Source organism: Micromesistius poutassou (genome assembly GCF_964030765.1).
Source record: "Micromesistius poutassou genome assembly, chromosome: 18".
Classification (NCBI taxonomy): domain Eukaryota; kingdom Metazoa; phylum Chordata; class Actinopteri; order Gadiformes; family Gadidae; genus Micromesistius; species Micromesistius poutassou.
In genome coordinates, this window is record NC_140288.1 from 5,721,121 (window position 1) to 5,747,240 (window position 26,120).

The window sequence follows — 26,120 nt, forward strand, 5'->3', positions numbered from 1 at the left end:
ACCAGTAACGCTGTGTTTCAGACACCGCTGAGGGGCCAAGGCGAGGACCGAAGCGTTCGGGGGGGTCAGTAAAGTGCGGGACCTCTCTGTGGGCTAACACAGGAACAACAGACTGGATGACGGGGACGAGGGTGTTTTGTGCGTAGGCCTGTCTGACATCAACCTGAGGTATAGGCCCCAGTGCCTTCCATGTAGTTTGATTCTGAAGGGGCCCGTGTACTGTAAACGCAAAAGGCTCTCCAAAACGAAAATCGATTTTTCTCAATTGTCTGCTTTGTAGTGCTGCTGGTGTGAGTGAGCTGGAGGGAGAGAGGGATGGGAGCGAGGAGCGGTAGATAGTTGGAGAGATGAGGAGTACCTCTTTAACCCTGATCACAGCAGCACAACAGAGCGCTGCCTCAGAACGGTCACCTGGTGGAGACCAGGAGGCTGGTGGAACGGTTCTGGGTAAGGTCAACCAAATGTGGTGAAAAGAAATAGAAATACAGAAAATAAATACAGAAAATAAATATATATATACACAAAGTGTCTGGGGTTAAGTGGTTAACCCCCCTTGGTTAGGTTAACCTAACTAAGGGGTTAGGTTAAGGATGTAAGCGATAAAGGGTTGGGTTAGGGTAAAGGGGTTATGGGTAGGGTTAAGGGGTTATGAGTAGGGTTATGGGGTTAGGTTAAGGGATTATGGGTAGGGTTAAGGGTCAAGTTGAGGGTCTAAGGAAACATCTTGACTTGTATTGACTTTATTTGTGTACTTCTTTGTTGTTCCAGTTGTTGCTTTTAGCACACATAGCCCTGTTGATGCATCAACTCCAACTGTGTGAATAAAACCAAAAACCTGGTGTTCTTACTGCTGAGCTGCTCGGAATCGTCCTGGTGTTCTTTTAGAAAGTCGGTGGTGCAGCACTTTTACTTTACTTTAAGTTGTGTAGTTGGTCTATGCAGCATTGATTATTTTGCAGCAGTCTCGGCTGAATGCTACACATTTCATTTAAAGAAAGGAGAGGTAACGGATAATGGGTATAAAAGGTCGTTTTTTTGAGCGAGTGATTGAGTGCAACATATAGACACTTTGCTTGGCGCCAGGGTTGGCCCCCATCCTGTATGGCGCCACCCGGTGGGCCGATCAACACTATTGATTAACTTTGGCCATCACTTTGCCAAAGTTAAGTTCCAAAAGTTCCAGAATAATCTGGGAAAGTTTGGAAACAGTGACATAAATAGAGAGGAGCAGTACTTTTTAACACAGGCCTCCACAACTTTATTCTGGTAGGATATGTGTACATCACGAGAGGTATATATCAGGATGTGTCTGGAGATGGCACAGAAACGGCTCATATTTCAACAATATTCACCACCACTGTCTGGCGCTCCCTTTAAAAGAGTGAGCAGCAGCAGGTAGAATTATTAATAGCATAAATCCATGCAAGATTAATAAGAGACAGTAGGCACGCCTGAGAGAGCAGCAGGCTGTGCATCTGCACTACAAACGTCTTGCTGAGTCATGTTTCCCATTAGACCCCAGAGAGCCCACCTGATTATCACACTGATCCATCTCAATCAGCATCGGTGCTCCTAGAGATAAAGCATTTGGAACAGGTCGCTTTTAACATTGCATTTGTCGTTCAACTTTTGAAAGATTTTAGACTGACAGACTGTAAAGTTTGTCTGTCTGTCTCTGCGGAGGACGTCAGCACCCAGACTGAATATATTAGTGTGTGTGTGTGTGTGAGAGAGCAGAGGAAGGAGAAGGGATGAATGAGAAGGGAGGTGTCAAAGCATCTGTTCTTTCAGGTAAAACCATTCGACTGACACTTATTTTCAGTGCAATGGAATAACAATGTTAAACATTTTTGACAGTGCTCTAAATATATCCCAGTCGTACCTGCTTTGAGTTATTTTTGAAAGAATCCATGAGTTACTTTACACAATAGGTGAGTTAAATATACTAAATGGGAATGTTTTACCACAGGTGTGATTGCAAAATCAACCCGTTTATGACGTCACAAGTAAGCCTTTACCGATAGGCCAATCTCTCTGACACACAATAAAAAAAAAAGTCATAACAAATCATGTATAAAATCTTTATTACATGTCTCAATTATTTTTTTTGACAATTTATCAGCTATATATTAATTGTTTGATTTTTCTTAACCCTAATGTTGACGTTAACATTGTTGGCAACTGTAGTGTGCATGCTTTTAAAGAGACCTAACGCACTGAACACTCGCCCCTTACCTACCATATAAAAGGTTACCCATTACCTAATGGTACAAATATATATAAAAAAAATAACAGAACGGTGCTGTTGGCATTTTAATGATTAAAATGAGTGGTTTTGAAACCCCTTTATTAAATAAGTAAACATAAGTTATTACATTTTTATCACATTTCATAAAAAACTAAAAACTATAACCTTCCCCTAGCTCTGGCCCTTTGCTGATATCGTTCTTTAATCTGTTATTGTAGACGTAAACGCAATGCCCTTCTTTTCCACAGGCGGTTACGTCACAGATGACAATGATCAGCCTTGCACGTTCTCATTCAACCTCTAGGTGGCAGCATTTCACAGAATCATCCTAGCGAGTACAGCTGCCCTTTAACAATCAACACAGCCGCCCAACCAGAGCGCGTCATTCACATAACATCATGCATGAATCAAAACATAAAAAGGCTCAGTTTCTGACTCCCACTACAGTACACCCCCCTCCCCCCCCCATCCCCCCCAGACAATATACTTACAATGACCGAATGTGCACCTGCCAACAGAAAGGAACTAACTAACAGTTTCTGGAGATTGTGGAGTTAACCCGGTCAACGTAAAGGACATCGTAGAAATAAAGGCATAGGTTAAAGCTAGGCAACTACTCCATGGAAGAGGTGGATAAGGCCTAATTAAGACAACTCTTCATCCGCGGTAACGTCGGCGATTAAGAACAAAACGTAGATGATTTAGGAGTTAACTAGAAACCAATCAATCAAATCAACCAATCAGGAGAAGATGAGAGAACCTAAAAAAAAAAACATCATTCTGTAATTTCATGATTAAGTTGGCAGTAATCAGAATACGCAATTATTAGAACAAAACTGTAAAAAAATACAAAAAACATAAAAAAAACCCTCCCCAGACAGACAGACAGACATGCGTTAATGCACTTGGATGATGAGGTGAGCCTCTGTGGGGGGATCCAGGTGAGTGGATCCAGCACAGACCCCCCGTGCGGCCGCCCAGAGGCTCAGAGGTAACGGTGATCATAAAGTCCACGGCGGCCTCCTCCCCCGCGCCCGCCGCCATCCGTCCGTCCGAGGCGCTGGCTGGCTGAACCTCCACGCCCGTCAGGCCAGTGTGTCGTCGTCTTCTTGCGTCGTCACGACAACGCCGACCCGGCTAGGACAGGCGCTAACGCGTATAGTACGTACAGAGGACGGAAAAATCTAGGCTACCATCGTTTTTTTTTTCCTCTGCTTGCGGGTACAAAAACAGAATAAAAAAAAAAAGACTAGAAAATAAAAAAATCGACAAACAAAAAAAAAGGCAGAGAATAAAAAGAGCTTTGACGAGGAAGAGGTCACGGTCCGTCCCCTCCGCTGAACGCCTCCGCAGAGCAGCCGGGATGTTCTTCTATGGCCTCGGTTAACGGACGCCACAGCTGGCTCTGTGCGCCTGCTGCCCCAGGGCGGATCAGAAATGGATGATTCTGGAACCCCGGCGTCAGCGACAGAGAGCTGGCCTCGGGCTGCCAGAGATGAAGAGAAAGTGAAAAGCCGGGGCGGTCTTTTGCACCGTCCGCCCGGGCCTGGCCCCACGCCGGCGCTGCTGGTCTTGTGCTGTGCTCCGGCGGACGTTGGACTAGTCTGGCTTGAACATTTTGAAACGATGAATGAGTTCTGGGAGGAAATAAAGTAGAACTGAGGAGACTGGGCCGTTCAGGGGAACGCTGACCTTGTGGGTGTTCCACGCACGGAGCCGAGCGACACGACCACCTCGACGGCATCAGCCGCGAGGAACAGAGAGTCCAGAACTGCCGATCGCAAGGACGCAACTTCTTAAGACTTCACCGGCGAGGGTCGAGGGGGTGGGTGGAAATGTGTCGCTCCACAAAGATCGGAATCTAAGGGCTCCCCTCAAATGGTATCACAGCCCTTGATAGAACGATAGAACGCCCCTGAACCACCTCAGAACCTCCGAGTCCCCGCTTTGGACCAACACACCGATGGCAGACTCCGCCCCCACCACCCCCCCCCCCCCCCCCTCCTCCTCCTCCTCTCCTTCGTGGGAACGTCCCGATGGTCACAGTGTTCCGTGCGTCGGGGCGTACGTTCCCCCCCCCCTGCTGGCGACGACAGGTAGTGCCGGGGTGAACGCTACCTGGAGGCGTCGGCGGGGAGCAGTCTGCGGAACCAGCGGCCCACGGCCAGGTCCGTCCTCAGGACCAGGGACACGCCCACCAGCAGGAACACGCTGCTCACCAGGAAGCCCGACGCCTCGAACATCAGCCTAGCGGCGGGGGGGGGGGACACAGAGACAGGAGGGGGTGAGGCGGACAGTCACCTCTAGGGCTGGGGTCAAATGACCCATTTCCCCATCTTCCTTTGAATTTTCATTGGTCATGTTTGATAAAGAGTACATTCATGTTTCTGCTTTGGGATCAATTCTTGATGTAAACATTAATATATTTAATAATGCACCAGGTTAGAGGGTTCTTGTTCAATTCACAGCGTTAGTTCTATGACAATATATTTCATATCGAAGGAAAATCTGTATTGCAACTGAAATATCCCTGACGAAATCGGTATGGAGTCGAATCGGCAATTATCGATTCCGGACCTGGTGAATCGAAATCGAATTGATTCGGGAAATCAGTGGCGATACCCAGCCCGATTCACAAGCTATTTTTGGAACATGAGCTCCATTTTGAAGACCGCTTACATTCTTCTGTCTCACACACACACACACACACACACACACACACACACACACACACACACACACACACACACACACACACACACACACACACACACACACACACACACACACACACACACACACACACACACACACACACACACGTCCAACATTTGGACTGAGGCACTAAACGAGTCCACCAAATGGCCTATATGCACACAAGGGAAAAATGGAAAATAAAAGTTGGAGATAAAGAATGTGCAGCCAGTGCAGTCATTAATTCAGGCCTTTATCTGGCGTGCACACATTGAGGCCATCATCATTAAAGCCAACAGGCGGACGCGTTAGTCAGCAGATCTCCGCTGCGGACGGCCTAATCCCTCTAGGTGGCGGCGCTGTGTTCCAAACTGATTTATTATCACGGAGATTAAGGTGTTGATGTTAATCAGCAGAGGAGGGGGGGGGGAACACATCAAATTGACTGGATATGATGGAGGCTGGGATATATTCAGTGGAGCTGGTGAGACGGCGATAATGGGAGGGCATACATTCACCGTACGGGGACGTCCCCGGTGGGAATCAAACCCCCCAACCCTGGCCGGGGGATAGAACGGATGTTTACTGAAAATACGACCGACCGGCTGTACGTAGCAGCTGGAGCCTCCACTGCACACCACACAGTAGCCGCCTCCTTGTTGAATGACGGGGAGCGGCGGCGTTGGCGATAAATCCGTCCCTGGTGGAACGCTAATCTCTCTCATCTGAGAGATCGTGCCGGCGACGGCCATTGTGTAGTTTGGTTTAAAGAGGTCAATGTCGTTTATTGAGTTTCCTCGTCCACGGCGGCTGAACTTGCAGGTGACACCATTGTCTTTTGTGACTAAATCATCGGTTGTTCAGAGCAGCAATAAGGCGAGATAAACAGCCCTAGCCTAACGTTTGCCGTGTGTTTCTGCTGTCTTTTACACTGTGAAGAGCACAGAGGCCTCACGAGGAACACGAAGGTATTCTGATGAATACACACATTAGAGCAGTGTTGGTCCACCACCGGCGGTACGAGGGATTTTGTTCTTGAAAGAGACACATTTACATAATGTAAAAAATATAGCTCATTGAAAATATAAATATGAGGAATATTCTTGAGTAAATGTAGCATTATTGATAGTTATTATTAAAATAATTGTGCATTCTTTCATCCCATTTGGATGTCTTTGATGTTTCAGGATGATTCTGTGGAGCAGCGTGGCAGATGTCCCGCGGGCCGCGGCCTTCATGCAGTAATAATTGTGTACAAACGGGACGCTGGCACTCTTTGCTCAGCCACTGCGTGTGCATTCATCTATTTTACAGTTTGTGTATGAGGTGGTCTGGGCAAGAACCGCGGCATTAGGGGACAGAAGACCCGTCAAGGAGGCAATTGGAGTGCGAGCCTGCCTGTGCACAGCCCAGTCAGCAAAACCACTTTGTACTCATGCATTATTTAACTGCACTCAATCATTTCCTACGTCTTTACAGTTTACATTTTTGTGGGAATTTAATGTAAATCGCAAAAAAAAAGAAAAAGAAAAAGATAGTCTATTTTTTTCCCCCCTGCACTCATAAAATCGCTCACAAAAACAAGCCTGTTAGCACTCGGCTAATGTGCAATAAATGTACATTAGCCGGCAAGGTTTGGTGGTTGGCTTTAACCCCACCATGCCCTCATGGTGGGGGGGCGGCCGGGGGGGTCCAGTAGAGACACTCACTTGGGTGTGAAGACCTTCCACACCATGAGGTGTCTCCTGAGGACCGCAGCGGCACACACTGAGGCCAGCACCTGAGAACGAACACGAACACACACACACACACACACACACACACACACACACACACACACACACACACACAGTAAGAACTTCACAGAGCCCTCCGGACAGCCAGACAGACTCCCAGGTGAAATGCTAGTAGTATTTCCTCTGTATATTCACCACCAACATGTGCTTGAGAGTGGTAGCCTAAATGAATATAGACCAAAGCTAGGGAAAGGCTACCAATACACAGCTCACAAGCTATTCAAAATGACACAACTCGCAGCATCGCTAGCCCATTTAACATATCACCTGTACGGGTTTATAGAAGTATCCTTGCCTTGTGTGTGTAGCGTGTGTGTAGCGTGTGTGAGCCTGTGGCGCTGTGGTACCTGAGCTCCCAGGACGGTGAGGTAGCGGGTGGACAGCTGCAGGAGAGCAGAGCTGAACTGCTGAGGATTTTCCCTCAGCCTCATCTCCATCACTGCATCCTCCCCTTCCTCTTGGCCTCCTCCTCCTCCTCCTCCTCCTCTCACCTCACACACCAGAGGCCAGAACAGGAGCAGAGGGCAAGCCACTGGGGGAAAAGATACACAGAAAGAAAAACATGAGACTTGAGGCTGGGGAAGGGCATCAGAATCTAGGTCATATAAAGTACGGGATAGATTAGCGCCCTCTGGTGTTGGGAAAGTGTATCTCAGCAGCAACCAATAACAACAGCTACATAGATTACATTTACATTTAGGGCATTTGGCAGACACTTTTATCCAAAGCGACTTACAAGTTGTCAGAAGAAGGAAAAACAACAATATATCGCTGTCGGTACAGTAAGGATGTTCATAGAAACAAGTGCCAAGCACTAACAATTGTTAGGTTAACCCATTCCCTGTATATCACAAAGAATAAGGTAGCTCGGATAAGATTCTACACAACAAGATATTTTTTAATCTTGACGAAAAATGTACAACAAACATTGCATTAATAAGTACATAGAGAGAGCTACAGAGAGAGAGAGCTACAGAGACAGGTACCTGCGAACAGGATGTGGGAGGAGAAGGTGTTGAGCACCACCAGGCTGGCGGGCAGCAGGGTCCCGCTGTGGCCCCCGGGGAACCCCACGAAGGCGGCGGCCCACTGGATGGAGGGGAAGGTGGGCAGGTGGCCCGTGGCGTGGAAGAACTGGCTGGAGGCCAGGGCCCACAGCACCACGGGGGTCCAGGGCACGCTGAAGTCACCTGGGGAGAGAGAGAGAGAGAGAGGGGGGGGCGTCACAGCGCTCACTGGATACTCAGATTCAAGTGTTTTATATTTAAGCAATAGATCACGACAGGCTGTGGAATGTGCTCATTATACCACAGTTATACCCTTAACTGTGGTATAATACTGAGCACATTTCACTGACTGAAGTGATCTATTGCTTTTATAAAACGTTTACGAAATGAAAGTCATAGACACCCTCAATTTTGAAAAAGCGAGAAAGTCGGAAAAGCATTTTTTTTAACGAATACAACTGTGTCATTATACAACAGTTAGGAACCAATCAGATCGCTTGATTTAAGCCACCCGTTTTAGAATTATATTTGTAAATCAAATTACTAAGTGATTAAATCTTAAACTATCCCAGACTATGAAATAAACCTAATTTAGTTTCAGTCCAGTTTTTGCTGTGAAACTTCTACTTTGAGCATTTCCTTACAGACGAAATAAGAGCTGTGTGTTATTTATCGATTTGTTTTATCGAATTGTTCCAATTCTATAAAAAATAAAATATGAATTCGCTTTTTGCAGCCCACCGAAAAAGAGTCAACATTGTTATTTTTTCCTTCAATTTTTTACCTGCGTTGGCTGTGTACTACATATTGATTTTCTTCATTTCACCCTGTAGACTTGCTCCAATGTAATCCTTTCAAAAAAACGTATTGTAAAAATGGCTCTCCTGCTGTGACTCACGCCTTACCCGAGTGCACGCCCTGCAGGCCGGCCAGGCTGATGGCGGAGGCGTGGATGTGCAGCAGGGCGCCCATCTCCAGCAGCAGCAGCAGGAAGGACACCGCCATGCCCTCGGGGTGCAGCAGCAGCAGCCCCAGGCCCAGCAGGCCGCACAGCAGCAGCAGGGGAGCGGAGTACACCGTGCCCAGCCCGTAGGCCTCCACGGCGGGCCGCGTGTCTGCCTCGCGGCCCGCCAGCTGCTGCTCCGAGTCCTCCAGCGAGCGGCGCATGCGCTGGTAGATCTGCGGGATGAGGTGCTGCAGCTCCGCGTGGGGGCTGATGCCCGTGCTGGCCCGGTAGCGCGGCGGCGGCGGCGGGGCCGCGGCGTGGGACCCCCGGGCCGGCGAGGGGCCCCTGGTCTTCAGGAAGACGGTGAGCGGGTCCGCCCAGAGCAGGACCAAGCCCAGGCCCAGCAGGGCGAAGGCGGCGCGCGGCAGGGCCACCTGCGCCACGCCGATCAACTCCGCCAGGTTGCGGAAGCTGTCCTCGGGGGTGCCGCTGACGGCCCAGTGCAGGCCCAGGCACACCGCCACCAGGGGCAGCGCCCAGCGCGCCACCAGCACCGCGCCGCCCGACGCGTTGAGGTTGCCGTAGTGACGCAGCCAGCGCCGCAGCAGGTGGGTCCACAGGGCCAGCGCCGCCAGGGACAGCCCGTAGTGCAGGTTCTTCAGGCGGCTGTCCTGCATGCGGGCCAGCGGCGACAGGAAGGGCGAGGGCGTGCAGGCGCCCTGCTCCTCGCGGCAGGCGTGGAAGGACAGCGACAGGTAGGCCCCGCCCACCAGGAGGCCCAGGCAGCCCAGGAGGACGCAGCTCTCGCGGCGCACCAGGGCGGGCGGCGGCGGCGGCGGCAGCAGGCCGGCGGGGGGCTTCTGGGGGTCGTGGGCCGGCGGCAGCAGGTGGCCGTCCCAGTGGAGGCGGAGGGGGACGTAGAGGCCCAGGGAGAGGAGGAGGAAGGTGACCACGCGGCCCTCGGCAATGACGTAGCTGTCGGAGAGCAGCGAGGCGCAGCGCAGCCCGGCCACCAGCAGGGGGGGCAGCAGGAGGTGGGCCGAGCCGCTCCAGTGCTTGGCCACCACCTTGGAGACACGGAGGGACAGGAGGGATTCAACACACACACATTGTGGCGGTGCGTTGGGAAAAGGGGATGGAATGTGAGGTAGAGGAGATGGTGGTGGTGGTGGTTGTGGTGGGGGAGATGGTGGTAGGTGGTGGTGGAGACGCTGGTGGTGGTGGTGGTTGCGGTGAGGAGATGGTGGTGGTGGTGCGTTGGGAAAAGTGGAGGGAAGGTGGGGTAGAGGAGATGGTGGTGGGTGAGATGGCAGTGAGGGAAATGGCGGGGGTGTTGGGGAGAGGGAAGTTGGGGTGGTGGAAGTGTGATGGGGGAGAGGGAGATGGTGAGGTGGGATCACTCTCACACACACACACACACACACACACACACACACACACACACACACACACACACACACACACACACACACACACACACACACACACACACACACACACACACACACACTTCGCAGGAGAACTCTGGATTATTCATCATAGAGCCTTTGTTCTCCTCTCATTTTGGCTCAGAGTGACTAATGTGGACAACTGTTCTGAGTTATCCAGTATTGAGCGAGACGGCTTCAGCCATAATCCCCCAAAAAGACGGTAATCCTTTGGAGCGATAGCGCGCCGTAGTAAATCCTACCTTGTATCTGCTGCCGACAGGCTCTGAATATATTCTATCATAACGGAATGGATCTCAGGGGCAAATGCAAGCACCTTGTCAAGGATTACGACACAGCGTTCTCGCTCAACACTGGAATCATTTCAATCATCTCATTCAATCTTTACATTAGTCCCTCAGACGCAAAATGATCAGAAAATAGGGTCAAAGCTAAGGAACCCAGACGTTTGCCTTTAGAATATATATTTATCAAACGCAGAGCATAACACAGGGTCTGTGTGGACATTGAAATGCTTGCGACAAGGCAAGGTTCGACAACGTAATGAAAATAAAAGACAGAATATAATAAGTCATTGAAATATACACTACCGTTCAACAGTTTGAGATAACATTAAATTGATCAGAAATACAGTCTAGACATTGTTAATGTGGTAAATGACTATTCTAGCTGGAAACGGCTGGTTTTTAATGGAATGTCTACATAGCTGTACAGAGGCCCATTTCCATCAGCCATCACTCCTGTGTTCTAACGGTTCATTGTTTAGCTCATCGTGTTAAAAGGATAATCGATGATTAGAAAACCCTCGTGAAATTGTGTTAGCACAGCGGAAAGCATCGCTTTGGATAAAAGCGTCTGCTGAATGCCCTAAATGTAAAATGGAAATGGAAAAAACTGTAAAAGTTTTCAAGGAAAACATGAAATTGTCTGGGTGACCCGAAACTTCTGAACAGTCGTGTATACAGGCACGGTTCGACTACGTAACAAAAATAAAAACACAGAATATAAAGTCATTGAAATGTATATATATACATAGAAGAAGGGATCAACAGAAAATGCCCGACATCCCATAATGTGCCCCTCCTCTCTGAGTGGCGTTACCTTGGCTCCCACCCAACGACGAACGCCGCGCAGCATCACCAGCTCCGACGCCAGGACGGCGGGCGCCACGCACCACGTCAGCTCCACGCTGCCCGCCCGCGTGAACGCCTGGCCGGCCGCCGCGCACGCCGCCACCGCCGCCGCCGTCGCCACGGGGGCCGTCAGCAGGCCGCGGCCCCCGGCGCCCAGCGCCCCGGAGGCCTGGGACACCATGAAGCAGAGCAGGCACGCCAGCGCCAGGATCACCAGCCCCGCCGCCATCTTCAGGGGGTTGAAGCGGGCCCAGGTGGCGCGGCAGGTCTCGCGCACCGCCGTGAGGTAGGCCTGCGCGGGGGGGGGGCAGCGTCAACACTGGGTTTGCAATGTGTTTTTTTTTCCGTACCGGTTTCAAAAAGGTAACAAAACCTTCTGCCTTCTGATGAAGGAAGCTCTTTTTGAATTTGGACCTGAATATTACCAACATGCTTTTTCAAATTCATAATTTTTAAGCTCTTGAAAGCAACGGAGGATGCTTCTTCAAATTGATGAATTCATCAAATTCCAAAAATCTTCAAATTCATGCATGCATATTCAGGTCCAAATTCAAAAAGAGCTCTCTGCCAGAGGTCAACCAAATGAGTGTGGTGCCGGAGTGTGGAGCCCAGAGTTCGGGACCGTGTTCCTACCTGCATGGACTCCACCAGCTCCCGGCTGGAGGCGGGGCTGGAGGCGGGGCCAGAGGCCAGGTAGGCGGCGGAGAGGCGGGAGAAGTGGGCCCTGAGCGCGGCCAGGCTCTCGGGGGGGATGTCCCGCGCCATGCTGGAGTACGTCTCCAGGAAACGGTTCACCTGGGACGCAAACAAACAATGCGTCAACAACAAACAAATGAACAACTCGTAAACAACACACATGGAACGGTTTCCCGACATGAAGGCTGAATTTCCTATCAGGGATTAATTAAGTACACCTCATCTTAACTCATTCATCCTAAAGATGACTTCAGATACATGCGATTAAGGCTCTTGCTCTCGGATGCCTCAAGGCAGACTTTGACTGGGATTGGGGCTCGAACCCAATCCTGCTGGGAATCGAACACATCATGCCTCGAGTACAGACATTCCATTCTAACCCATCCTAACGATCATCATTACGAGCTTTCGCATGATTGGCGCGGACTGTGTGCTACATGTTCAGAAGGTAGTAAAAAGGCGGACCTTATACCCCCCCCCCCCCCCCCCCCCCCCGTCCTGCCCTACCTGCTTGACGTTGACCCACAGCGCCTCCAGCTGGCTGAGGCCGGCCGCTGCACCCTGCGCCTGAGCCTCCGCCGGGAACAGAGGCAGCAGAACCTGACCCACGTTGCTATAGGGGATGGGCGCCCCTAGCAACAGGGCCAGGGTGGGCACCAGGTCCGTCTGAGGGACCACCTCGGGTTCGCTCTGTAGGCAGAGAGAGACAACAGAAGTTACACCTGAACTGAAATGTAAAATACTTTACGTTGAAACGGAACGCAGAAGAGGGTTACCTCCATCTAGGGCAATAAGGAGGGCAATAGGTGGGGCAACAGACTTACAATGATGTTAACGGATGTAATGGTTCCTTCTTGATAATGAAGAGTTTTGCTTGCTCTTTGGAGGGCTCGAAGGACATTAAACCAAGACTCATTTTACTAATTGTACTCTTGTTACTTACATAATAAGATGTAATAAAAGTAACTCTGGTTCTGATTCTGCGGGCTGGGGTTAGGGGTGTGTTAGCGGTGTGTATAAGGGGGCTTATGAAGCCCTTTGAGACTAACAAAGTGACCTTGACTTGTAACACGGTAGTCGAACACGTCTACCAAACAACACCGATTAGCTCAGCATCGGCGCCGGGCCGGTCCTGACCTGGGAGGGGGGGCCGGGGAAGAGGGGCGTGGGGCTGTAGAGGAAGAGCGCCGCGTCCGTCTCCTTCTGGCTCTCCCCCCCGTGGTCCCCGGTGTCCGTCATGCCGTGGTCGCCCATCACCACCAGCAGGGTGTCGTTCTGCAGCCGCTCCATCACGGCCCTGCGGGGGGGACACAGCGGGACGGGTTAGGGTGGAGGAGAACGACCCCGTCAGGGTTTTGACCTGCGCCCATCAACTCATCTCATCTCCAACCGCTTATGATCCGGGGTCGGGTCGCGGGGGCAGCAGCTCCAGCAGGCGACCCCAGACTTACGACAAATTGTATTAACCAGATACAATTTAAAGTTTGTCTGAAACTACAACTGGACAGTGTGCAGGGCAGCCAGTCAGACCGCCTGTTTCTGAAGCCCAGCCAGAAGCGACTAACATGTAGTTCTTTTAACGGCCTGTGGGCGGTGTACTGCAGAAAGACCAATCACCATTATAACTCAATGGGACATCTGCGATTTAATTCTTGTTATACCAAGCAAATACAGTCTAGATCTCAGTGGCTAGACCATCTCTATAGTATGTGTTTTAAGAGCTCCCGGGTGACAGTTTCATTCCATTTAAGAGTTATTTAGGAATGAATATTAATGGGTTTTGGCAATAGACTACTACGAAGCGGCCAGTCAATTCCCAGCCTCAATGTGCCAAATATGGATTGCTTCGTCTGCCAGTTGTAAAAGCATCTCAAGCCATGGCAGCACCTATAACGTAACAGCGATGGCCTCTTAACGACCGCGTGTAAACCAATGGATGACATTACTGACAGAAGGTTCATTTTGCTATTTACAGTCTGTGATGCAGAGCAGCCAGGAATCAGAGAGGAAAAGCAGATATTACTTTTGTTACTTCTCAAATGATGTGTTATAACTGAACCCCGATGTCTATAGTGTACCCTGCTGACGTCATTGAGTAAGACTTTGTAACCCCTAGCCTCTCCCTCATGGCAAACAGATTCAAATACCCTGTGGTTCACGGTGTCTTCCTAAATGACTGTGGGTTCTGACCTGATCACCCCGTCCATCTGAGTGAGCTTCTGGCCCATGGCTGGGTGGTCCGGCCCGAAGCGGTGGCCACAGTGGTCCACGCCCAGGAAATGAGCCACCAGCACGTCCCAGTCCTCACCCACCACTGGAGGAAGATGAGGAGGAGCGAGGAAGAGGAAGAGGAGGTGGAGGTGAAGATGAGGGGAGGTGGAAAGAGGAAGAGGAGGTGGAGGAAGGAAGTTGGGAATAATGAAGAGGGAGGAGGATACGGTAAGAGGATGAAGAGGAAAAGATGGGTAAGAGAGGGGGATGAGGAGTCAGGAACATAAGGTTAGTTTTCTTATCCATTCACTCACTATAGTCACTTTAATTCCACATCAAATGCATGTTAATAAACAACATAAAACCTATATATAAATAAATATATCTCGTTAGTCCAAGGGGGTTGCCCCTAGAAGCTGGTTAACAGCGCTCTAACTAATAACGTTAACTAATCATTGGTGACCAGCCACACGCAGCTCCACCTACTGGTGGAGTAGAGGTGCTGCAGGATGCCGTTGTCCACCGTGTGGAGGTCCTTCACGTTGAAGGAGGGGAAGGGCAGAGAGCGCTGGAACTTCTTGGGGAAGAGGCTCTCCCAGGTGTCGTCCCCCATGAACACCAGACGTTTCCCTGCGAGGACGGTGACCACACAGGAGATGGAATCATGTATTATTCATATGTCAAGCACATTCAAACCTTTAATGCAACTTGATCTCTTCTGTGAAATTGTTCTTTTATGTCTTATTAATAAAGTGGCCATCTAATCTATTGGAATGGTTCAATCAACACAGATTACGTTTAAAGATACATGCCAATATATAATAATATATTAGTAATGCTCAACGTAATAACAAAGGCTGACGGAATAAATAACAATAATAATAAAAAGATTTGAATAAATATTACATTTTTGCATTTTTTTTCATGCATTATAATTATTACAATATTATTATATAAAGAATGAAATGTATTCTATATCATAATCAACCAATACCTCTCAATACGAACACTAAGGATTTCTCATTGAAAGTTATAGGTTGATTATGATATAGAATATATTACATTCTTAATATTATTATATATAATTATATATTATCAACCTATACCTCTCAATAAGCACACTAAGGATTTCTCTTTTATTGAAACACGCCTCAGAAAACTCACCTATCTGCCCAAACTGGTGGATGATGTTGTCCTCCAGAATGGCGCTGGAGGCAAAGTTGTTGCCCACGTCGATGAAGGTGGGCAGGGAGCCTGTGGTGAAGCCCTTGATCCGCTGCATGGTGGTGGTGGGCGGGTCGGCGCGGAAGGGGTACAGCCGGCTGTGGGTGGGCCTCAGCGAGGTCATCTCCTCCAGCACCGGCAGCTTGTTCTCGTAGGGCCGGGGCGTCTTGTTGGCGGGGTCGTAGCGGGCGAAGTCGATCTTCAGCGCGTCGACGATGAGCAGCAGGGTCCGCCTGAAGCGCGGCTTGGCCCCGCAGAAGTCCCTCCGCTCGCCGCTGGGCTGGAGGACGTCGTCGCAGGCGCTGGTCCGGTTCACCTCCAGCCGCACCAGGAGGAAGCCGCTCACAAAGAGGTAGATGCCCACGTAGAACAGGGCGCACAGCCACAGCAGAAGGCAGAGAACAGGGAGCCTCTTCATCCTGTACAGAGGGGGACACACGTACAGGAGTGAGGCCCTATCCCAATTCTCCCCCTTCCCCTAGATTTGAGCCCTAACCCTACATTTTGCACGTTCCCGCAAAGGGGTAGGGTGTCCCAATACTTAGGGGAGCAAGGGGGAGTGCTGTTTTTCACTTAAAATCAACCCTTGAACTCGAGCCAGCTCGGGAGCTGACTTGCAGCTAAGGGCACTCAAAGCAAGTGTTCTTGTTAAGGGGAGAGAAATGGGACTGGGCATAAGTCTTTGGCCGATGTCAAAGAGGTCATCATACGGCATCAAGATAATAACATACCACTTTATCAACCCTGTGAGGGCAATTCAGGGGTAGAAAATTACAGAAATAGAGATAACAGTGCAAGTCGAGGCATAATAACCAACAATAAGATAACAAGGTGTACATAATACCTTTCTTTGAGCACATTACTGTGCTGGCGCCACTCTCTCTGTGACTATTACAATAATGACTACCAATTGTTACACACTCATCCTCTCGCCTATGTGTCCTTTGCAACTGAGCTAGATTTTAATATGTTTATGAATTGACTGTAAATATTATCTGGGTTCTAGATATTGGTATATAAATATATGGAGACGCAGAATAAAATCTCATCTTGGTATTTAAAATTTAACAACATGTGGACTACAGTTGAATGGGAAAGGTCACTGAGGATCAACCCAATCGTTCAGATACAAATACTTTTAGTTTGGACTATTATCCATTTATTGTAACACAATATAAACGTATCAGCGCCAGAAGAGAAAGAATGAATGATTGAATGAATGAATGAGCCGGTAGGAAAGGCACGTAACGTGACAGGTTAATAATCACATGTAACCAGTGTCGGGTCAGTATTAAATCATTAAATCATTAAAAACAATAAACGGGGACACTGCATGACTTAACTCGCTTACATCCCAATAAGATTTTGCGTTAGGCGACTGAAAAGACAGACTTTGAGCAGAGTAGGGCTAGGTTAGCACCTAGCTTACTACCTGGTGGGTGGCTGACCTTGTAGCGCTCCTTCACGTCCTCTCTCGGCCGGGTCGGGGTGTGAGTGTGTGTGTTCACAACACCAGCTGAGCGTACAGGTGCCTCATGTAAACAGAGGGCGTTATCGCACCGCCGCCTGCCTTCATTGGGACTCCCGGTACAATGAGATCAGGTAGCTTGGAAGTAGCTAGGAACCGGAACGCACGGACTGGAACTCAGGAGGAACTTTCTGCACGGACACTTTTTGCGGTAACACCGGCGTGCTTTCGCGGCTGTCTGACGCATGCGCAGAAGAATGTTTCTAATTAAACATTTACCGATTCTAAACCTTTATTGTAGGTCACTTTGGCCTGATAATCCGCTCTACAAGGTTTTGGATAAAATCAATTATAGGGTGTTTATTTATAATTTAATGTTCTTTAGAGGTTAACTTCTACTTGTCTTTATTTCCACTGGCAGTGTTGCCAGATTGGACCAGATTTTCAGAAATCTGGCCCAATCTGGCAACACTGTTGCTAGGACACACAGGGGTCATTGCATGGCTTTGTGAATGGCCATGCCATGATTAATTCACATACTGGCGCAACCGGTCTGCACATTCCAAATGTGTCACTCATATGCAGCCTGCCCATGATACATTCTATGAGGGTTTAACAAAACCTTTATGCAAGTTCAGATCTTAATGATGTTCTGCAGACAAAATTGTATTTGATTTTGTATACGTTTTATAAGGATTCATTTTGTTTTTTATACATGAATACAGAGGTAAAAACAAACTGACAACCAAAGCCCCCCATTAATGTGAGCGGTATCAAAACATTCTGTAAAATAATAGGTTTGAAAAATATAACAGAGCAGAACAGCGACTGGGGACTCTTGGATCTTGTCAGATGCATCCCTTGTTTTTCATTAACTAATATTCCCATTTTGATGCACAACCAGATTTTTCACGATTGTCCGCCTTCACCCTATAGTGCAGCTTGTAGTGCGCTACTTACACGCGCTAAATAACTGAAGCAAGGTGTTGATTCCCAGGCCAGCAGGAAGGCAGATCTCTCCAACCTCCGACAACAACAACAACAACAGGTAATTAACAAACTAACACCAGTGAAAACAACACAGAGTTCCTCACACAGACAGGTGCGTTCTTCACGTGGCCTCAAAATGAACGCTTTCATTAGGTGCTTTTTTTCAGAAAATGTTCCGGAAACTTCGGCCAGCGGCTGAAGGAGCAGCCGGCTGCAGCCTGCTCTGAGCACCGGCCTGGGGCCGGGGCTCCCCTCGACCCCTCTGGGTCAGCGCTGCTGGGTCGGGGGGTGCTGTGGTGGGTCCCTGGGGGGAAGGGGGGCACTACATGGAGGGGGAGGGGGGTGCTTCACTGGGTTTCTCTGAGCTCCCGGAGGACAGGGCCTCCAGCCGGGCGCTGGGCTTGGCCAGCGTGCTGTAGATGGACATCGCCTGGACGCAGAACGGACGGTGGGACGCAGAACAGCAAGAGGAAAGAAACAAATGTTAGACGAATGCAACAGATTCAAAGTACTTTTTGCACTTTTTGCTAGCCCGGAAATCCAGAGCCACATCTAGAGAGCTGTAGGGTCTGAGTGATGAAAACAGCCCAACTCGAGGGGCGGCCCCAAGCATGCATTTGAAAATATCACTGCACGCAATTGGATAACACTACAACCAATCAGAAGAATACAAGGGGTGACGTATCCAGACCAGCGGAGCTAACCAATAGATAAGAGTTGCCGAATCTGATCGGTAAAACAGCAACGCTTTTGGCCTGCCTATATCAGATACACCGATGTGATTGGTTAATGTTCGGATCCAGGGAAATCGGGGAGGGATTATATTGCTCATTCCCAAGCGTCCATCACAATGTTGGACAGACGAGACACCGTATTATGTTACACAATTCCTGCAGTGGGGATCTCTTTGTGTCACTTCCCCCAAATGAGCCAACCACCCTCTAGACACATTATTAACATCACACACACACACAGTACCTGTGTGACCATGCCGGTGATGTCGCTGGTGTTGGTGGGCAGCAGCAGCGTGTTGGACTCCTTGGCGAGGTTGGAGAACGCCGCGACGTACTGCTCAGCCACGCTCAGAGACGCCGCTGCTCCCCCGTTCTGATGCAACAAAACAACCACCGTCAACACGCCTCAGTACAGTCAGAGACACCGTCAACAGGCCTCAGTACAGTGAGAGACACCGTCAACACGCCTCAGTAGTCAGAGACACCGTCAACAGGCCTCAGTACAGTGAGAGACACCGTCAACAGGCCTCAGTACAGTGAGAGACACCGTCAACAGGCCTCAGTACAGTGAGAGACACCGTCAACAGGCCTCAGTACAGTCAGAGACACCGTCAACAGGCCTCAGTACAGTCAGAGACACCGTCAACAGGCCTCAGTACAGTGAGAGAGACACCGTCAACAGGCCTCAGTACAGTGAGAGAGACACCGTCAACAGGCCTCAGTACAGTGAGAGAGACACCGTCAACAGGCCTCAGTACAGTGAGAGACACCGTCAACAGGCCTCAGTACAGTGAGAGACACACCGTCAACAGGCCTCAGTACAGTGAGAGACACCGTCAACAGGCCTCAGTACAGTGAGAGACACACCGTCAACAGGCCTCAGTACAGTGAGAGACACCGTCAACAGGCCTCAGTACAGTGAGAGACACCGTCAACAGGCCTCAGTACAGTGAGAGACACACCGTCAACAGGCCTCAGTACAGTGAGAGACACACCGTCAACAGGCCTCAGTACAGTGAGAGACACACCGTCAACAGGCCTCAGTACAGTGAGAGACACACCGTCAACAGGCCTCAGTACAGTGAGAGACACCGTCAACAGGCCTCAGTACAGTGAGAGATACATGTATTTCCATAAATCAGAATAAGAGAAGTGTATTTAGGAGACGCTTTTATCCAAAGCGATTTACAATAAGTACATTTGTCAGAAGAAGGAGACAATATATCTCTGTCGCCGCAGTAAGGATGTTCAAAGAACCAAGTGCCAACACGAACCATCACTAGGTTAACCCACTCACTGTATACAACAAAGATAGCTAGGATAAGATGCTACACAACTAAGTACTTAATAAAAAGTAATTGTGTAGAAATATAGATGCAAAGATAAACAGGAAGGACCTTTAAGGTCATCAGTATGGATGGTGGTTAGGTGAAGATGGTTGGTGAGGAGGCAGTGTGTGGGTGTGCAGGGGGATTACCTGCTCAGCCAGGGCTTCTGACAGCAGTCTGATGGCTCTGGATTTGGCCTCAGCCTTGGCCAGGATGGCCTGAGCCTCACCTGCAAGGCCATCACAGGAAAACTGATCACACTACATCACAGCATATTACACAACACTTGATTACATTACACTTAATTCAATTCCACGTTAAGCTTAAACTTTCATTCAAATATTATTTGCAGGCCGAATAAAAACAGTAATATGTTACGGCTGTCAGAAGTTAGTTACCGCATACCTGTGTACCAGGTTTGCCCTCTAGTCATTTATCATCATTTGAAAATAATAATTTTGTCATTACATCATGACACCTTCACTAAAAGCGACACACATTGAATTAGTAGACACACATCATTAAGGAGCCGGTAGGGGTCGAACACAGGGATGGAACCCAGTTCAGATGGGAGTCAAACACCCTAGTCACTACCTGTCCATGTACGTATAAGTTGAAGCTCTGTGTGCCTCTATGAATCATGTCCCTACCGGCCGCCTGGTTGATCTGCTCCGCCTTCTCTCCCTCGGAGGCCAGGATCTGGGACTGCTTGCAGCCCTCGGCCACGTTGATGGCGGCCTCCCGCTGGCCCTCCGACTCCAGCACGGTGGCCCTCTTCCTGCGCTCCGCCTCCACCTGCACCCAGCAGACCACACTGAGATCCCCGTCCCTGGTAGCACGCGGTTCCCCGAGGACGTCCTCCTCCAGTCAACTATTCATTCACCGTAGGAATGAGCCGTTTCTCTTTTAACACCTAAAGTTAATGAGCCGGTTGACTGGTGGACATTGGGGATCAAACCTGTCTGGAGGGCCACACACCCTCGCCACTAGACTCTCTCGCCACTAGACTCTCTCGCCACTAATGCTGAGATTGTTTTATCACAGCAGTGTTTCCCAAAGTGGGAGGGGCCGGGGTGGGGGGGTGGCACAGGTAGATGGGATGGAAGAGATACGAGGGTATTAGTGATGCTATCGTAGTGAGGGGAAAAGCTCAGATTGTATAAAAAATCTAAACAAAGGAGGAACAAACTATGAGAAACGTGTCACAAACAAGAGCTGTAAACACATTAACTACGGAGCCCGTTTAAGGACTGCCTGCGGTGTCCATCCTGTTCACCAAGGGTCAAATGTTACGGTCACCATGAACCAGATATCATGTGATCCCGGTCCTCAGGCGGGGGTGCGTACAGCCAAGGTTGGAACAGTGCTGGAAACTATATCAATCTAATCTAATTATCTATTTCTATTTAATTTTCCATTTGCACAGTTTACACAATTTGCAAACTGCACAGTTTCAATGAAATTGAAATTGCAGTAGCACTATTCAACAGCCTACAAAGAAAAACACACACATAATGTTCTGGATGACAAATCCTCAGAAAAGGAAATAAAAACAAAATCTTCAACTATATATCATTACATGTTCAAATCAACAATTTATCTCAACCTTTTAGATTCACACCATTACGTCCAATAGGATATATATTTACAGGACAGGATCCATGTTGGTTTCTTAAAACATGAAACCATCTGCATCTACAGCGATAGATACATCTCGACAGCTTTAGCCATCTCCCTCTTTATTTTATTTTTTTCTAGCTGAGTATTAGCCTCCTGTTAACCGAGAGACACATGGAGGGCCAGGCATTGTGTGAAGGTTCTTGCCTGCATCTGCATGGACTCTTTGACACGCGGGGGGACGTGGATGTCCTTGATCTCGTAGCGGAGGCATTTGATGCCCCAGTCTTCTGCTGCCTGGTTGATGGAGTTCACGATGTTGTGGTTCAGACTCTCCCTCTCCTGAAAATAATAAAATCGTTGAGAGGATAAATGGGACTGCATTCAAACAGTGCTTTTCTAACCAGTGGCCACTCAAAGCGCTTTACAATACTGCTTAACATTCACCCATTCATTCAAGTTCACAGTCAACTATGTCAACCATGCAAGGCGACAGCCAGCTCGTCGGGAGCAGTTAGGGTAAGGTGTCTTGCTCAGGGACACCTTGACACACACTTCGATCCGGGGATCAAACTAGCACCCTTCTGGTTACTAGCCAACTGCTCTACCTCCTGAGCCACTGCCACCCTAGGGCGACTCCATATGTTTACGTGCACCCTAATAAACTGATCTTAAGTCGAGGTATGGGGGTCCTTTCAGTTCAATTCTATTGAGACACCATGCAGCAGAGTGGGTCATGTCCTACCCTGAAGACTTTGTCCAGGGTGAGCTTGCCCAGTTCAGAGCGCATGGTGGTCTGTGCCAGTTGGGTCACGGCATATTCTGGGTCTTCTACACCGTAACTAGCCTGGAAAAGGAGAACATTTTTGCAACCACGTTTCATTTCCCAAGTAATCTCTATAATAAAATTAAGCATTCAACGCTAAGAATAAATAAATGCTAGTTACTACTCATAAAACTATATTTATTTGATTCTGTAAACATTTTTAAGCGCAAGGCCGACCGTACCTTTAATGGGTCCAGGATCCTCAGATACAGCACTCCATCAATCTGCAGCGTGACGTTATCTGGACGGGTGAAAGAAGGGTTTTTGGTCCATTCACATCTAAACTCAAGGGAAAGCGAAGGCGCTAAGAGCAAGAGAGAGTGCAATGGGCTGACCTAGGGACACAGCGGACTGCTCTGGGACGTCGATCACGATCTCCTTCAGACTCTGGACGTAGCGGATTCTGTCCAGGACGGGAATGAGGAAGTTTAAACCCTGTAGGAATTAAAGGAACGTCAAAAATGTGTTGCACAACTTTCTTTGAATATGTTTTACAGAGAGGAGAGTGACCAAAGAGAGCTATTAAATGGTCGCCATTTATACAGCGCGCCCTTTCTATCCAGTGGCCACTCAAAGCACTTTACAATATTGCCTCACATTAACCCATTCATGCACACATTCACACAGAGACGGAGGTGTCAGCCATGCAGGGCGACAACCAGCGGGTCAGGAGCAGTCAGGCTAAGGAGTCTCGCTCAGGGACACCTCGACACTGAGCTAGGAGGAGCCGGGGATCGAACGATCGTTGCTGGTTGCAATTTGACCGAAGAAGAGCGGGAATGACTGACGGGTACCACAGAATGGAGGTTAACCATTCGCCACGAGGTTAGGGCACTGGCATGTTGAGCCAATGAGCTGACAGGAATCAAAGAGTAAAGGATGACATCCTACCGGCTCTAGTATTCGGTGGAAGCGGCCCATCCTCTCTACGACCCAGGCCTCCTGCTGGGGGACGAACAGGACCACCGTGTTCATGGGCAGGCTGGACGCCCACCGCTGCTGGGCCGGAGCCAGCCACAGCCTCTGGTTGGTCAGCTGGGTGGTCTGGTGGGTGGGACATCACATTATTCACCATCAACGTTTTTGATAGAGCGCTTTTCGTGCAATTCAGCAATGAAAAAGTGCTTACTAAGGGAAACAACACACCAGGGGGGAAAAATGAACAGAATGACCATGTTTTTACTCTGTACATTGGATAATAACACACGCTGGCCACCACCACCACAATCTCAGATCCAGCAGTCCTACTATGTTGTAGCAGAACTTCTGGGTTGGAAAGGTGTGGGGAGATACACCTCGTTACCTGTTCCTCATTAGCGTGAGAGGATGAGGCTTTCAGAAGGGGATTTCATTTCATTTTCATTTCATTTCATTCTTTCATTGGTCTTCACTGTGTTGATTGGAAACCTTTACAGACATTTCATCTGTGTTCATCAGTGCTGGTCGAGTTTTGCTTTCGGTTTAGAGCAAAATATGCACTGACAAGTCAAACCAGATTTGAGATTGACTGCTGTCAGACTCTGGATCATTTAGATGATTTGTGAAACAAACAACTGTCATATGTAATTGGGCTTGGACAATCGACACTAAAGATGGTTTTGTACTCAACATTTAAACGTCACAGAACACAGTTTAATATAACGTGACCTTCTGAAGGGTTATGATAGTTGTTTCACACTTCATGCCACCACACTCAGAAGCACAGAGATCATACAAAGCCATATCAATTAAATAGAATAGAATCTCTCCACTCAATGGATATATTATTCAAGTGTTCATTCATGGTATACACTGTCCACCACCTTTACAGGTAGAGTAGGTATCGTGAATGCGACTCTAAAATGACATTTGCCCAGCTACGTTCACTACTTTGTCACATAAAGTAAAGCAGAGTCCACGTTACCTTCAGGAGGGCGCCGCCGCTCCGCAGCACTGTTCGTAGCATGCTTCACTAATACGGTTTTACTATATACTATCCAAAGTGAAACTAAAGACAAGGTCCAGTGGTTGATTTCTACAGTGATGTGCAGGTGATGGGGACCGGAAGTGAAGGTTACATCAGCGGTGCGCCACTACATGAGGCCCGTGTAGGAGCTCTAGCCGGGCGCCTGTAGTTCCTGGAGCGTCGATTCGCTCCTATTTGTTTTTTTTTTTGGACTGGGCAAAGTCAACTTTAGAGCAAGCAGTGTATTATCTTTATTTTATACATTTTCTTAATATTATTACATTATATATAATACTTTATTAAATTATATATACTCATATATTATAGATAATAGTATTATTAGTCCAGGGACAGTGGTCGGGGTTAGAATATAGCAACCTATCAAGTCCAGTGTGACCTGAACCGTATTCATTGACCTTTAGCCTCATGTCGATGCTATTTATGCATTAATTTATTCATCTTAATTTATTATTCTTCATTTGGATGTGGGTGAGCCATGTCCAACATCCCAACACAATTTGACCAGCTGAAGAGGAAACCTAGTTTAGGGGTTCGCCCCCAGAATAAACCCACAAATAAATTTGAATAAGCCAAGATTTAAAAGATATTTGTTTGCATTTACGAATAAAAATATCTGTAAGCTCAGGTGTTCTGTGCAGTGACAACTTCTAAACACAGGGAGTTGCTAGTTGTCATAGTTGTTGTATTTCGTGTGTGTTTGTGTGTGTGCGCGCGCGCGCGCGCGCGCGTGTGTGTGTGCGTGCGTGTGTGTGTGTCGTGATTTGTTTTTATATAACCCAATTCAGAGAAACACTTTCAGTCACTTATTTAACCACTTCATTCTTCCAATTTTCTCCAATTCAGACTTCCAATTTGAACCCTTTTTTTCCCCCCAACATTGCGTGACGTCACCGACTGTCCCTTCAACCTGTAGAGCGGGGAACGACCGCTGATTGGTCCGAGGCGTCTGAGGGGGCCCGCCCTCTACTCAGCCAAAAAACACGCACGCCCATTGGCCGCGTCAGACGCTCATTACCATCAGACCGTTGAGCGCCGCCTCCACGCCGCCGTCCCCTCAGGTGCGTTTAGTTTGATCATGGCGGGGCCGCGGCAGGGGGCACCTGCTCTCTGCCCAGACACCACTTGAGAAGCGGCTGTAAATGAAGCCAAGTCGACGCCAAGAAGAGGACAAAAGTGGACCACCGCAGAGACAGTTCACAAACTAGGATGTCACCGCCACAGTTTACATCTTCTCGGTCCTCTCCGTGATTTGTGAAACTAGTGGATTTGTCGCTCCTGATCTCCTGTCATGTCGTTACTGTGCGTCAGAGGTAAGAAACCACTTTTTGCATTCGCACGCAAAGTGCATTATGCGTCGGTGTAAGACTGTAGGTTTTAATGAGTTCACTATAAACTACCTGTAGGGTGTAATGGTTAAAGAATGAGTTTGTCCCTCGGGGAGTTGCAGTAGGGAGCTTCTGATTTCGCCTGCTGTCAGAGAGGACAGTGTTTGTGTGTGTTTGCACTGGTTGTGTTTATTTGTGTTGGCACTGTTGTGTTTAGTCCGTGTCGTCAGCTGTTAACCCTAGATAACATTTGGTCACATGGGTCAAAGGGTCTACCCCAATTTCTTTCACATTTTGTTTTCATTTCTCTTGTTTATCTGACGATTTTAGAGCATCTCGTCACTTCATCAACGTGTGAATGTCAATTAAATTAAGTATTCTGACAGCATTACACGAGAACACATCAAAACACGTACGAAGGGTTAGTAACAACTTATCCATCATCAATTTTTTCATAAAAGAT

The 26,120-nt window shown here is 48.5% G+C and overlaps 3 protein-coding genes across 4 annotated transcripts in view; 1 reads left to right on the plus strand and 2 right to left on the minus strand.

Annotated features, from left to right (window-relative positions):
- Positions 1 to 4,287: 4,287 nt before the first annotated feature.
- pigo (phosphatidylinositol glycan anchor biosynthesis, class O) lies at positions 4,288 to 17,025 on the minus strand. Of its 2 annotated transcripts, none has more exons than XM_084482900.1 (13): positions 16,852 to 17,025; positions 15,344 to 15,822; positions 14,666 to 14,809; positions 14,159 to 14,282; positions 13,106 to 13,265; positions 12,476 to 12,658; positions 11,906 to 12,067; positions 11,241 to 11,564; positions 8,651 to 9,758; positions 7,725 to 7,928; positions 7,086 to 7,270; positions 6,652 to 6,722; positions 4,288 to 4,495 (listed from the first exon to the last, which is right to left on the minus strand). In XM_084482900.1, exons 2-13 carry the CDS (start codon positions 15,819 to 15,821, stop codon positions 4,363 to 4,365), a joined length of 3,276 nt encoding a protein of 1,091 aa, XP_084339026.1. In that variant the 5' UTR covers position 15,822; positions 16,852 to 17,025; the 3' UTR covers positions 4,288 to 4,362. The 2 variants fall into 2 exon arrangements, with proteins under 2 accessions (XP_084339026.1, XP_084339027.1); XM_084482901.1 differs by having other exon boundaries at positions 16,836 to 17,025.
- Positions 17,026 to 17,541: 516 nt separating this feature from the next.
- stoml2 (stomatin (EPB72)-like 2) lies at positions 17,542 to 24,423 on the minus strand. Its single transcript, XM_084482904.1, has 10 exons — positions 24,270 to 24,423; positions 23,258 to 23,410; positions 22,702 to 22,801; positions 22,549 to 22,607; positions 22,286 to 22,387; positions 21,748 to 21,882; positions 20,574 to 20,718; positions 20,073 to 20,152; positions 18,840 to 18,968; positions 17,542 to 18,291 (listed from the first exon to the last, which is right to left on the minus strand). Exons 1-10 carry the CDS (start codon positions 24,309 to 24,311, stop codon positions 18,184 to 18,186), a joined length of 1,053 nt encoding a protein of 350 aa, XP_084339030.1. The 5' UTR covers positions 24,312 to 24,423; the 3' UTR covers positions 17,542 to 18,183.
- A 983-nt stretch (positions 24,424 to 25,406) lies between these two features.
- Positions 25,407 to 26,120, plus strand: part of unc13bb (unc-13 homolog Bb (C. elegans)) — an 81,127-nt gene continuing 80,413 nt past the window's right edge. The window contains exon 1 of the mRNA XM_084482905.1: positions 25,407 to 25,642. Coding sequence (XP_084339031.1) covers positions 25,621 to 25,642 — 22 coding nt within the window. The 5' untranslated portion in view covers positions 25,407 to 25,620. The remainder of the gene's footprint in view (positions 25,643 to 26,120) is intronic.